This window comes from Solanum dulcamara, chromosome 1, assembly GCF_947179165.1.
Source record: "Solanum dulcamara chromosome 1, daSolDulc1.2, whole genome shotgun sequence".
NCBI classification, from domain to species: domain Eukaryota; kingdom Viridiplantae; phylum Streptophyta; class Magnoliopsida; order Solanales; family Solanaceae; genus Solanum; species Solanum dulcamara.
Genome location: NC_077237.1, coordinates 6,324,677 through 6,339,275, shown reverse-complemented (window position 1 = coordinate 6,339,275; position 14,599 = coordinate 6,324,677). Strand labels below are relative to the sequence as shown.

Here is a 14,599-nt window from a genome sequence, read left to right as displayed (position 1 = left end):
TAAAATACAAGTTCATACAAATTCGGTATGACTTAGTGAATAATTTTACCAAATAATGGAATAAAGCTAGTATCAAGTCATATAGATCTATCATTGCTTGTCAATCGCAATTTGGAAATGTAGCTTTTCCTTTTCTTTTGTTTGTAACCTTTGAAATAATGATTGTACTATAAAATTTGTGAGACGTCCAATAAGACAGTTATGTTAAATATATATTAACATGAACTATCATACATATTTGTCATAATTTAAATGTCACATACTTCTTTATTTGTACTTTATAGCATATTTGATCGATATGCAAGTAGGGAGTAATTTAAAATGACAATTAACCATGAATTCATGTTGCAGGCTCAAGAAAATATAAAGATGAATCAACCATGTCCATAGTTGTAATGGCAAGAAAGCGATTGATATTTAACTTATGTGAGACATAATAATATATTTAATTTCTGAACTAATATATATATATATATATATATATATATATATATATATATATATATATTTGATTCAAATACTTGGCTTATAGAGTAAACAAGAAACTAAAAGAAGACAAAACAATGAAAAGACAAATACATCAGACAAGATGGAGAAATACAAACTTACATAACTTGTTGATATATCTTTCTACTAACTTTTTGTACATATAATAGTTATTGAATCACAACTATATGTGTATGTATAATATATTTAAGATATTCATTAAATATGAATATTTTTACAAATGTGCGTATATATAACTATAGTGTTCGGGAAATACGGGATACTTGTCATATCCCACCGGCAACAGATATCTTTGTTTATCTTTGTTTGTCCCGATGGAGGCGTAATAACCTATTAGTGTTTTATCTCTCCCGGTTTAAATTGAGACTTCATGATTCTCAATTCACTTCATTAATCACTAAGACACACCCTTGAATGCTATTCGATAAGTATATATTTCTTTGGGTATTTCATATTTTATGATTTTTAGACCTTTAATTTATTTATTTTTAACAAGTGTAGTAGGGTACAATAGTGAGGATTTTGAGAATTTGGAGAATCAAAATGAGAGATATCAAGATGGAAAGGGCAATTAAAGAAGCAAAATTGAATTATTAAGACATTACTATTATTTATTGATTTGCTACGTAATTTTTGTTTACTATATAACCAAAACCTCATTAGCCATGCTATTCAATCATTTTCCTTTTTTGTTGGATTTGTTGCTTTAATATTATGATTTGAAGAATTATATATGTATTCTACTTCTTCTCTTCTAATTTTGCACCCATTAGAACTCTATCAAAATATTTGCACAAACCAAACAAAAAAGAATTGGTCTTTCTGCCTCCTTTGTACCTTCTTCAACCCCACCCCCTACTCAAAGACGGAGTTGAACTAGAGTTCTAGATACAAATTCAATATTATATAGCTATTTCGTAAGTAAGTTATATTCGTAAATTTAAAATTCTCTTTCGTCAAATAAGTATATGGTGCAAAAAATAACTTTTTATTATGTGCATAAATTGTTTGTGAAATGAATTTACATGTAAAAATAATAATACAGATACTTGATTTTCTAGGCCACTTACAATTTTTTTTAAAAGTTTTATAGCATTTTTACTAGAAATTTTTATTTTTACACGTATGAGATCTAAAAATGTTATTTTTTTTCGATTTATGTTATAAATGACCAGATATGTTAATTCCTTCAAAAAATATATATTAACAAATGGAACACCTTTTTTGATAAGTAACAATTCCAGATTAACCGTATATGGACCCTTGTTAACTTTAAAATAATAACAAATTTGCCTAAAAAATTGCTTAGGCAATAAAATTGACTTCATTATGACAATTTTTAAAAATCTTTTTAATAGAATTTCTGATTCATTCCACTTAACAGGTGAATTTAACATGTAACGTATAGGTTTATATGTAAAGTTAATAATTTTCCCCCCAAATTTATACAAAATTTAAATAATTTATTAAATTTCTATAAATATAAAAAATTTAGATATTCCTAATAACAGTCAAAACAGTAGAAAAGATAACATATTTAGCTAAAAAATAATAATTATTTCACACCTATCTTCAAGGAAAAAGGCCCCAAATTTAGGTAGAAAAAAACAACCCGTATCAAATAAGTTATTTCTATTGAAAATTCAAAACTTTTCATGCATTAACTATTTACCAAATTAACTATGCCAATCCTATATATAGATACACACGTTTTCACATCGTATTATAAATTTTAATTGCATAGAATTGTGTATCAAAGTTGTTTATACCATAAAGTCTGAGAAAAATCCTTAAATTCTTTTTAACTGGTACATTTCTGTGTTTTAGGGTATAATCTTCAATTCATTCTTTATTATTTTCTCCCCAATTTTATGTGTTTCATTATTATTGGTTACTTGTAGAGTTGCAATATCGGGTTCATCTGAAGTAGGTAGGGTCAAGGGGTTCATTCGAACAACCTTTAAGTGAAAAATTAAATAGTTTATATATGATTGGATTTTTTTTTTGTATATACCATAAATGTTGAACCTTGACACCCGTTAAGCGTAACATAGATTTATATGTAAAAGGTTGAATGATAGAGTATAAATTATGGATTCACGTCCATTATTTTCATGAGATCTTGAATTTTTCCATCTTGAGTTTGTTTCTTATGTATGTTACTTGGATTTGTGTGGGAAGTTAAGAGAGTTGGAGTAATGTATATGTTAACAAAATTGTTTTTCTCTGTTTACAGGTTTGATCATTGAAGCAGAGGATTTAAAGGGTATATTTTTGTTTTTGAGTTTATTATAGAGTGTAAAAATGGAGGTAACATTAGGCCAGGATGGGCTGGCCAAGTCACTGAGTCGTCGGTCCATGAGTAAGAGTGAAAGGAGGACGAGTTTTCGATCAGTAAGTTCAAGGAGTTGGGCATCAGCTAGTGTTAGAGAAGTGATGTTTACTGCACCAGGAGGTGATGTTTTTCAAAGAAGTACAAGGGAAAACGATGACGAACAAGAGCTAAAATGGGCTGCTATTGAGAGACTTCCTACATATGATAGGCTAAGGAAAGGGATTTTGAGACAAACATTGGATGATGGAAAGATTAATTATCATGAAGTTGATGTTGTCCATCTTGGATTACAAGACAAGAAACAGATTTTAGAAAATATTCTTGAAGTTGTTGAGGAAGATAATGAGAGGTTTCTTAGAAGACTCAGAGGCAGGACTGATAGGTGAGTGTGAAATTTTTTTTAAAAAGGTAGTAACAAATTTCATTGATCTTAGTTAAGTATGTGTTGATCAACTTTTGTATGGAACAGGGTTGGAATTGAGACTCCGAAAGTTGAAGTTCGGTTTGAGCATCTTTGTATTGATGGAGATGCATATGTTGGATCTAGAGCATTGCCTACTCTATGGAATGCTTCAATCAATTTTGTAGAGGTACTATGACATTTCAATTTCAATTTAATCTATAATAATTTAGATCGATAGTATATTAGACAGGACATGGCGCATCTTTAGATTACCGAGGACATGACCTTAGATAGGATGGTATGGAGGTCGCGTATTAGGGTAGAAGATGAGTAAGTAGTGGAGTGTTGCCTTGGTTTCAAGGGTTCAAGCTTGTTTGTGTCTGTCATTAGACTAGCCGTATTCTTGTTGTTCTAGTTTTTAATATAATCATCATCTGTTTATTGTGTTTCGGCTACTATTATGTTGTTCTTCATATTCTTTCTTGTAGGCTTTGCACTGCTTCTCTTATTAGTTGTAATGTTTTCTACTTCTTTATACCTGAAATTACTGCACTTGAGCCGAGGGTCTTACAAAAATAGCTCATCTACCTCCACGAGGTAGTGGTAAGGCTTGCATACACTCTAACCTCCTCAGACTCCACTTATGGATTTCACTGGGTATGTTGTTGTATATTGACAACAATGCCTTTGTTTCCTTTAGTTTTGTTGCTTGTTAAAGTTCTTTTTTTTTGTTTTCTCTTTATTCTTCGTTGTACTTGTTAAACTGTTGAATTCATTTTTGTTTTTGTATTCAAATTTCACAGGGGTTTCTTCAAAAGATCAATATTGTCCCTTCAAAGAAAAGGGTTGTGAACATACTGCATGATGTGAATGGAATCGTAAGACCCTCAAGGTATGCTCATCAAACTGCAGTTGCATTTATCTAGAGTTAACTTATGAATCTAAATTATGGACACGGAAGAATTCTAGGTATATCTCAATTAACTTACCAACAACATACCCAATAATGTAGTCCCACAAAGAGGGGTCTGGTTCAATTAGCTTACGATTAGGTAAAATAACAATATACCACTTTGTTTAGTATTGTTGTGAGGGGCATTATGGAGATTGGAACTCCTATATTGATTCTACGGTTCTTGTGTTTTATAGGATGACATTACTTCTGGGGCCTCCTGGTTCTGGAAAAACTACATTGCTAAAAGCACTTGCTGGGGTGCTAGACAAGGACCTAAGAGTGAGTGACCTTTGAACTTTCAATATGTGGCCTGAAAGTTTTATTTCAGTCGCGTGAAATGTGTTCTTTTAGGTGAACGGAAGAATCAGTTACTGTGGTCATGAGCTGTCAGATTTCATCCCTCAAAGGACATGTGCATATATTAGTCAGCATGACATTCATCATGGAGAGATGACAGTTAGAGAGACGTTGGATTTCGCAGGACGTTGTTTAGGAGTTGGGACAAGATATGAGCTCCTTACTGAATTGTCAAGGCGCGAGAAGGATGCAGGAATAAAACCTGATCCTGAAATAGATGCATTTATGAAAGCTACAGCTGTTGCAGGCCAAGAATCTAGTCTGGTCACAGACTATGTTCTTAAGGTTAGACTTCTGATTGCACTCGTAATTATTTCTGCATGTACAAACCACCTAGAACTGATTATTGAAGTGAATAACAGATACTTGGGATGGATATATGTGCTGATATATTGGTCGGTGATGATATGAGAAGGGGTATCTCAGGTGGACAGAAGAAGCGGCTCACAACAGGTATGTAAAATATCACGTCAATCAAAGGAAGATCGTCGTATAACATTTGGTTTTTTTGTCCCCCGCACCATCTATCCAGCTTGCTATGTTTCTTTTGGTGCATGCGCCTAGTCACAACATTTAATGTGCAGGAGAAATGCTGGTTGGCCCTGCTAAAGTTTTCTACATGGATGAAATATCAACTGGCCTCGACAGTTCAACAACATTTCAAATTGTGAAATACATGAGGCAGATGGTCCATATCATGGATGTATCGATGATAATCTCTCTGCTTCAACCTGCACCAGAAACCTATGATCTTTTCGATGACATTATATTGCTTTCTGAGGGAAATATTATCTACCAAGGTCCACGTGAGAATGTCCTGGAGTTTTTTGAGAGTGTTGGATTCAAATGCCCAGAAAGGAAAGGAGTTGCTGACTTTCTGCAAGAGGTTACTTCTCTAAAGGACCAAGAACAGTATTGGTTCAGAAGAAATGAACCTTACAAATATATTTCAGTGGCTGAATTTGCAGAACTCTTTAGCAATTTTCATGTTGGGCAACAGCTTTTTGATGACCTTGGAGTTCCTTATGACAAAAGCAAAACCCATCCTGCTGCACTGGTTACGGAGAAGTATGGTATCTCCAACATGGAACTCCTCAAGGCATGCTTATCAAGGGAATGGTTATTGATGAAGCGGAATTCCTTCCTATACATATTTAAGACATTCCAGATCACTGTGATGTCAATAATTGCCTTCACAGTATTCTTTAGGACAGAGATGAAAACTGGTCAGATTGCAGATGGAGGCAAATTTTATGGTGCCTTGTTTTTCAGCCTCGTCAATATAATGTTTAATGGTACAGCAGAGCTTGCACTTACCATTTTCAGACTTCCTGTATTCTTTAAACAGAGAGATTCTTTGTTTTACCCAGCTTGGGCTTTCGCTCTTCCGATTTGGCTTTTAAGGATTCCCATTTCGTTTATCGAATCACTGATATGGATCACACTTACTTATTACACCATCGGGTTTGCTCCTGATGTGACTAGGTATGTTCTCAGTTTACTCCTAACAATCAAAATATCTTGTGGAGAAATGTGTCTTATTTGCTAGGCTGATCAGTCTATGTGAATTTATGGTGCACATATACAATTAAATTAGACTATATGAATTCAAACTTACATTCTTGTACCTACAAAATTTTCAGGTTTTTGCGCCAATTCTTGGTATTTTTTGCTTTGCATCAGTCGGCTCTATCTCTATTCCGTTTTGTTGCTGCACTTGGAAGGACACAAGTAGTTGCTAGCACCTTTGCAACTTTCACGATACTGATAGTCTTTGTGCTTGGTGGTTTCGTCGTTGCAAAAGGTTTGTTTTCTATTACACTCTTGGGAATTGGAAACTTCTCTGTTCTGTTACAGGAGTAGCTTATAGTCTTGGACTATAAGTCCAGGGAGATCTACAAAATTGACAATTTCACATGACCCTAAGAGTGACCGAGTTGGTTGAGCAGGGGATCTCCCAAATGGGGGGTCTTTGGTTCGAAACCCCTTGCATGCTTTCTCGGTCGAGCTCGTCGCACGGGGTTTGCCTAGTACTATTTACCTCTATTGTGTGATTTGCGGGCCATTACACTGTAGCGGGGCTTACCCTACGCGCACCTTAAGGGTAGTGACTGCAGTTTCACTTGTCATAAAAAATTGACAATTTCACATGGCATGTCCCAATATCTTGAATGCATTTTTATGTACTGGTGTAGATGACCTGGAACCATGGATGAGATGGGGCTGCTACATATCTCCTATGACATATGGACAGAATGCAATTGCCATCAATGAGTTTCTGGACGAGAGATGGAATACTGTAAGCTCTATTATTATTGGTTCATCAAAAAGGCACCATATATTGATTTGACATTTTCCATCAACATTAATTATCTTGACACATCCTATCCGTTGGTCTTTGCAGCCCAACAATGACACAAGATTTTCTGAGCCAACAATCGGCAAGGTTCTTCTCAAGGCAAGGAGCATGTATACAGAAGATAATGTTTTCTGGCTCTGTGTTGTTGCCCTATTTGCATTCTCGTTTTTGTTCAACGTTTGCTTTATCTTGGCACTGACATACCTAAACCGTAAGTCCTAGATTTTCTACAATATTTAAAGTTTTCAAATCAGCTTTTGGTTCTGATCAATTCTTATAGGAAAAATGCAGCATTTGGAGATTCTAGATCAGTTATTTCAGATGATGGCAAAAGTAAGAAGAAGAAGCGAACAGAATGGAGTTCAGCATCTTCAGTTCCAATGACCGAAGGTCGAGACTCTTGTATTTTTCTAGTTACTCATAAAATGCAATCAACGTTTAGACAATGTCATGATATAGGAGATGTTGAATCCTTTCTCTACTCTTACTCTTTGTAAATATTCTGAATACCTGAATGATTATTACAGGTATAGTTATGGACGTAAGGAACACTAACAACTCAAGTATTGAAGAAGCCAAGAAAAGAGGAATGGTGCTTCCTTTCCAGCCACTGTCCCTTGCATTTAATCATATCAATTATTATGTTGATATGCCAGCTGTAAGTCTCTTGTTATTTAAACATTATCTATGTTATGATTCAGTTTTTACTAATTTTCTAGTAATCAAGAATAGATACTTCCCAAGGAATTTTTAACAATCTTATGGAAGCTGGACTTTGTGAATGTATACATGTTTCAAAGCTTAATGTTGAAAGCCAACTTCTTCAGTCTGAATGAAAACTGTGATACAGCAATAACATGTCATGTTTGCAAAGAACTGACTGCTGGGGCTATTTGGAACTTTCTATATTGATTTCCATGATTAGTCTTGTATTCTAATGATTATGCTAACTAGTGGGAAATGTTTCAGAGACAATTTTCTAGAAATTCCCATCAAAGTTCCTAAAAGAATAAGCTTTCTTGAGTTACCAAACATCTGTCGTATAGGCAGGGGAGGAATGGATATGACCTTCTGTGGCTTAATACGGTTCTAATACTTTATCAGGAAATGAAAGCCCAAGGAGTTGACGAGACTCGTCTCCAATTGTTACGAGATGTTAGTGGTGCTTTCAGGCCTGGAGTTCTTACGGCCTTAGTTGGTGTGAGTGGTGCTGGAAAGACCACGTTAATGGATGTCTTAGCAGGAAGGAAAACAGAAGGCTACATTGAAGGAAGCATCAACATTTCTGGTTATCCAAAGAATCAATCAACTTTTGCTCGTATAAGTGGTTATTGTGAACAGAATGACATTCATTCTCCACATGTTACTGTTTATGAGTCATTGGTATACTCAGCTTGGTTGCGTCTCTCTCCAGATGTAAAAGAGTATACACGGAAGGTATTCTCTCTTGTCTTATCCTTTTACTTCGTATTATCAACGACGTCTTACTTTGTGCTTCCCAATATATATCCTCATGCACATCTTCATCTCCATGGAGAAAACTTTATTTTCTGTAAAAAAGGAGGTTAAGGACTAACTTCAGTTTTTGGTCTTGTTTAGAATTTTGTTGAGGAAATAATGGATCTAGTCGAGTTGAATCCACTGAGGGACTCCCTAGTAGGCCTTCCAGGGGTAGATGGTCTCTCAACTGAACAGAGGAAGAGGCTGACTATAGCTGTAGAGCTGGTAGCAAATCCATCTATTATTTTCATGGATGAACCAACATCAGGGCTTGATGCTAGAGCTGCAGCAATTGTGATGCGAACTGTGAGAAACACTGTGGATACGGGGAGAACTGTTGTCTGCACTATCCACCAGCCAAGCATTGATATCTTCGAAGCATTTGATGAGGTAGTTTGTACGAGCAATGTTGGATTTCGTAACTTTGTGGATGCAACTGTTCTTCTCATAATCATGCCAAATAATTTCTTGCAGCTGTTATTGATGAAAAGAGGAGGACAAGTCATATATGCAGGGCCTCTTGGTCATCATTCTCACCTACTGATCGAGTATTTTCAAGTGAGGATCATATCATTATCAGATTATGCGAGTGGGGTCTATTAGAACAAATTAACAACTATAGAGCTGTTTTTTTCTCAGTCTATTCCAGGGGTTCCTGAAATCAAAGAGGGATATAATCCTGCTACTTGGATGCTGGACATCTCGGCACCGGCTGTTGAGGCTCAACTTCAAGTAGACTTTGCTGACATTTATGCCAACTCTGAGTCGTATAGGTAATTTAGAAGATTGAGTAGTTGTATTTTTATTTTTACTTCTGGTTTAGTACCTTACTTGGTTTTTGCAGGAGGAATCAAGAACTTATCAAAGAACTAAGCATTCCTGCACCAGGATCCAAAGATCTTCACTTCCCCACGGAATACTCCCAACCGTTTTTTGAACAGTGCAAGGCTTGCTTTTGGAAACAACACTTGTCCTATTGGAGGCATCCACAGTATAATGCCATTCGGTTTGCTATGACAACAATGGTAGGAGTAATATTTGGAGTCATTTTTTGGAATAAGGGGAAGCAACTGTGAGTAATCTTCTTCCTTGAGTCCCAAAATTAACATTGCGCAATAACAATATACCTTTTTCTGTCGTCACTTTTTATCTTATAGGCTAATTATGACAACAGGTCCAAACTACAGGACCTGTTTAATATAGTTGGAGCTATGTATGCTGCTGTCATGTTCCTAGGTGGAACTAATACTTCAGCCGTACAGTCTATTGTTGCTGTAGAAAGGACTGTCTTTTATCGGGAAAAAGCAGCAGGAATGTATTCCGCACTTCCTTATGCATTTGCTCAGGTAAGAGTAACATCAGTTAAATATTTACTATAATATATTCTGGAAAATCAATTTGTCGTTAATTAAGAAGTAATTCATAATTATGCCATATGCAGGTTGCAATAGAGACTATCTATATTTCGATTCAAACTTTTATTTACAGCCTTATTCTGTACGCGATGATTGGATTCCACTGGACAGCTGGAAAGTTCTTGTTGTTCTACTTTTTTGTTTTCATGTGCTTCGTCTACTTCACGATGTATGGAATGATGCTTGTTGCACTCACTCCAAACTACCACATTGCTGCAATCGTAATGTCTTTCTTCCTCAGCTTTTGGAACTTGTTCTCTGGTTTCCTCATTCCAAGAACAGTAAGTATACCACAAGCACTGCTTAATATCGTGTTATTGCACATTTTACTGATGAAAATAATAACTACATATGCAGCAAATTCCTATATGGTGGAGGTGGTATTATTGGGCTTCTCCCGTGGCATGGACAATATATGGCCTTGTAACGTCTCAAATAGGCGACAAGAACAACCCCATTGAGATTCCAGGAGGCGGCGAGTTATCAATAAAGTTATATCTGAAGGATAGCTTTGGTTTTGATTATGACTTCCTGGGAGTTGTTGCTGCCATGCATGTTGTATGGGCAATTTTCTTCTGCTTTGTTTTTGCTTATGCCATCAAGTTCTTGAATTTCCAGAGGAGATAAGTGAAACTTGAGTTAGAATAGAAAATTTAGCCTACACAGAAAATATGTATAAGCTAAGCAAATAGAATTTTTTAAGAGAATTATAGCTACTATTGACTAGCTGCAAGTTTCTGAAATCCCAACAATATATTTTGTGTTCTTACATTCCATCTAATACTCACATTATTTTGTTCATTTTTACTTCTTTTTTTTGTACTTTCTTTCTTCAAATCATTGATAAGTTAGAGTAATACTTAATCAAAAATAAGAATCACTAGTCGAAAAATGTTGAACATAGTGAATTGCAAATTTGTTTCTTAGATTTTCAAACATTACAACATGCATATTTAAGTGAGTTATATCAAGTTATCAACTTCTTGAATCATATTCTATGATTCTAACTTTTATTTTTATCTAAAATTTGTCGACTTATAGAATTATGTTAATTGTGCCTATAATAATTGTATCGGTGAAAGGATGTTTTTCAATATTGAAATTGATAAAATCTTACCTAAAACTAATAATTTAAAAAAGTATTCAAAGAAATCAATTATAGAAGTAATAATTTTTCATCTAAAAAGTTAGAACAATAGATTTTAAATTTTACGTATGAAGTTTGTTTAGATTTTAGGCCTCTAATTAAAATTTATTTTAGGTCTCCAAGTATGTTGAGCTGCCCCTGGCATCATCCTCCCTAGAGCAGCTTGATGAAATTGGTGGCCTCAAGCCAACCTCTAAGTAAATGCCGCAAGTACATTGAATAAAATTAGTACACGCATGCGCCACATATACATCTTGTGCGCCACACATACATCTCGTGTGTTGCATTTTATGTCAATTAGTAGATATTTTTAAAAAAATACACATATTGTTTAAAAAAATATATTTCTAGACATTTTTGATACAAATTTCAAAAAAATTGCGCGTTTAGAGCAAGATCAAACTTTCTACGTGGAAGGATATGCAGAATGTTCAACAATGCCTTTGAAACCTTTGTTTTTGGTTAAATTTGGGTATTTTATTGATGACGTAATGAGTATAAACACCACCTTACACCACCTCGGACAAAGCCCATTCTCTACATGGCCCAATCGATTAGGAAAGAAATAAACAAAAACCCAAAAATAAAACACCAACACTTTGAACCTCCCTGTCCCCTCTATCTCTTTACTAGAGTTACTCTCAAATAGAGATATTGTAGTTTATCACTGTTAATGATCTTTCTTCCTGCTACTTCTAAACTACTGAAATCATGGTAGTTACACACTCCTTTATCGATTGCAATATTTACCAAATAATATGCTAATCTCAAATTTGTAATGTAAGTAAATAATGAAGAACTGTTGTCTGCACTATACACCAGCTAAGCATAGATATCTTCGAAGCATTTGATGAGGTAGTTAGTGCAAGCAATGTTGGATTTCATAACTTGTGGATACTCATTTGTTGACTGTTTTGATGCAACTGTTCTCCTCATAATCATGCCTAATGATTTCTTGCAGCTGTTATTGATGAAAAGAGGAGGACATGTCATATATGCAGGGCCTCTTGGTCATCATTCTCACCTGCTGATCGAGTATTTTCAAGTGAGGATCATATCTTTATCAAATTATGAGGGTGGGAGTCTCTCTATTAGAACAAGTCAGCAACTAAAGAGCTGGTTTTTTCTCAGTCTGTTCCAGGGGTTCCTGAAATCAAAGAGGGAATCAATCCTGCTACCTGGATGCTGGATGTTGGATGTCTCGGCTACTGCTGTTGAGGCTCAACTACAAGTAGATTTTGCCGACATTTATGCCAACTCTGAGCTGTATAGGTAATTTAGAAGATTGAATTGTTGTATTTTTGTTTTTTCTTCTGGTTTGATATTACTAAACCTTCAACCGGCCTTACTCGGTTTTTGCAGGAGGAATCAAGAACTTGTCAAAGAACTAAGCATTCCCTCACCAGGATCCCAAAATCTTCACTTCCCCACGGAATTCTCCCAACCGTTTTTTGAACAGTGCAAGGCTTGCTTTTGGAAGCAACACTTGTCCTATTGGAGGTATCCACAGTATAATGCCATTCGGTTTGCTATGACAACAATGATAGGAGTAATATTCGGAATCATTTTTTGAAATAAGGGGAACCAACTGTGAGTAATCTTCTTCCTTGTGTCCCAAAATTAACATTGCGTAATAACAATCTTTCTACTTCTGTCATCACTTCTATTCTTATAGACTAATTATGATAACAGGTCCAAACAACAAGACCTGTTAAATATAATTGGAGCTATATATGCTGCTGTTATGTTCCTAGGTGGAACTAATACTTCAGCTGTGCAGTCTGTTGTTGCTGTAGAAAGGACAGTCTTTTATCGAGAGAAAGCAGCAGGAATGTTTTCAGAACTCCCTCATGCATTTGCTCAGGTAAGAGTAACTTCAATTAAAACATATGCTGTAAAATTTCTAGAAAATCAATTGGTGATTGATAAGTAATTCATACTTGTGCCATATGCAGGTAGTCATAGAGACTATCTATATTGCGATTCAAACTTTTATTTATAGCCTTATTCTGTACGCAATGATTGGATTCCAGTGGACGGATGGAAAGTTCTTTTTGTTCTACTTTTTTGTTTTCATGTGCTTCATCTACTTCACAATGTATGGAATGATGCTTGTTGCACTCACTTCGAACTACCACATTGCTGCAATCGTAATGTCTTTCTTCCTCAGCTGTTGGAACTTGTTCTCTGGTTTCGTTATTTCAAGAACGGTAAGTAAACTAAGCACTGCATGATCAAAATATTAAGATGAAAGATCTTAGTATTGTGCATCTTTCTGATGAAATCATAATTGCATATGCAGCAAATTCCAATATGGTGGAGGTGGTATTATTGGGGCTCTCCAGTGGCACAGACAATATATGGCCTTGTAACGTCTCAAGTAGGCGCAAAAGCAATCTCATTGAGATACCAGGAGGCGGTGAGGTATCATTAAAGTTGTATCTGAAGGAAAGCTATGGTTTTGAGTATGACTTCCTGGGAGTTGTTGCTGCAATGCATGTTGTATGGGCAGCTTTCTTCTGCTTTGTTTTTGCTTATGCCATCAAGTTCTTGAATTTCCAAAGGAGATAAGTGAAACTTGAGTCAGAATGTAAAGTTTTACCTACACATAAAATGTGCATAAGCTAGGCAAAGAGGGAAAATTTTGGAGAATTATAGCTATTACTCTAATAAATTTCAGATTTTTTGCTCACTGAGCTCATTTCATGGTAATGTAGGGAATGAGCTTTGCCCGAGGTGGTGTAAGGTGGTGTTTATACTCATTACTTCATCAATAAAATACCAAAATTTAACCAAAAAAAAAAATTGTTGTACAGAAATTATTCTCTTTTTTGTTTGTGGAATTTTCTTTTCTTTTTTTGTGGAAAGTCCAGGCATTATTTTCGTGAACCATTGTGATGTGATTGTATAACTTCTCCACATGACGTTTACAAAGAATATAAAAACGAGTCCCAAGTGTGAATGAGGGAGGCAGAATGGATATAGATGATTCATTTAACAAAGCTCAATAGTTATTAGTTTGGATTTTGAATTGAGGGATAATTTGTTTTGAATACCAGCATGATAGATATGATGAGTATGCTCCATGTGGTTTAGCTTTAAAAACTCTTGCAACTTTTCAAGATTTCTCTTTGAGAAAATGACCAATTTCAAGATTTCTCTTTGAGAAAACATGAATCATGATTACAAGTAGATTAAAAAAAGTCATAATACATGAACAAGACACTCAAACTTGGCTTAAGTTGGCAAGTACGTATTTCAACTTTGAGTATGCACATCTAGGTACCTCAACTCATGCCTACTGTGTCAGTTGAACAATTCAACTTACAAAATGATCATCTAGACACCTCCAATATTTATGTGTCACGTTAGCATTGGATGTCCACGAGACACAGTAGGTACGAGTTGGAGTGTTTAGTTGTCAGTTGAAACGAAGTTGAGGTGTCTAGAAGTATACCCTCAAAGTTGGAGTGTTGTGCCAAACGAAAAGATCACAAGTAGATTCATTTTCCAAGTCCAAATTTAACCGGTAACTAAAGCAGGAAGCATACACACAAATAAATTATATAAGTTTACCAATTTAAAATCTTGAGACTTCAACTCTGTCTGTAACAGTAGAAA

The 14,599-nt window shown here is 35.1% G+C and overlaps 1 protein-coding gene and 1 pseudogene across 1 annotated transcript; both read left to right on the top strand.

Moving 5' to 3' along the window:
• Positions 1-2,250: 2,250 nt before the first annotated feature.
• LOC129899853 (pleiotropic drug resistance protein 2-like) lies at positions 2,251-10,600 on the top strand. The gene is made up of 21 exons (XM_055974864.1): positions 2,251-2,335; positions 2,744-3,224; positions 3,312-3,432; positions 4,049-4,137; positions 4,395-4,479; positions 4,552-4,842; positions 4,920-5,010; positions 5,142-6,042; positions 6,201-6,361; positions 6,753-6,856; positions 6,962-7,127; positions 7,208-7,306; positions 7,444-7,574; positions 8,021-8,353; positions 8,516-8,806; positions 8,891-8,974; positions 9,056-9,189; positions 9,261-9,488; positions 9,591-9,762; positions 9,858-10,112; positions 10,189-10,600. The coding sequence occupies exons 2-21, from the start codon at positions 2,812-2,814 to the stop codon at positions 10,456-10,458; spliced, it is 4,419 nt and encodes a 1,472-aa protein (XP_055830839.1). The 5' UTR covers positions 2,251-2,335; positions 2,744-2,811; the 3' UTR covers positions 10,459-10,600.
• Positions 10,601-11,415: 815 nt separating this feature from the next.
• LOC129885407 (pleiotropic drug resistance protein 2-like) lies at positions 11,416-13,549 on the top strand (annotated as a pseudogene).
• Positions 13,550-14,599: the final 1,050 nt, after the last annotated feature.

What these genes read in the sequence shown, in the direction of transcription:
- LOC129899853 (XM_055974864.1), top strand. Translation starts at nt 2,812, where the DNA reads ATGGAGGTAACATTAGGCCAGGATGGGCTGGCCAAGTCACTGAGTCGT. An exon ending in GCCAACTCTGAGTCGTATAG is followed by an intron (nt 9,190 to 9,260) that starts GTAATTTAGAAG and finishes TGGTTTTTGCAG; the next exon opens with GAGGAATCAAGAACTTATCA. An exon ending in GTTTCCTCATTCCAAGAACA is followed by an intron (nt 10,113 to 10,188) that starts GTAAGTATACCA and finishes CTACATATGCAG; the next exon opens with CAAATTCCTATATGGTGGAG.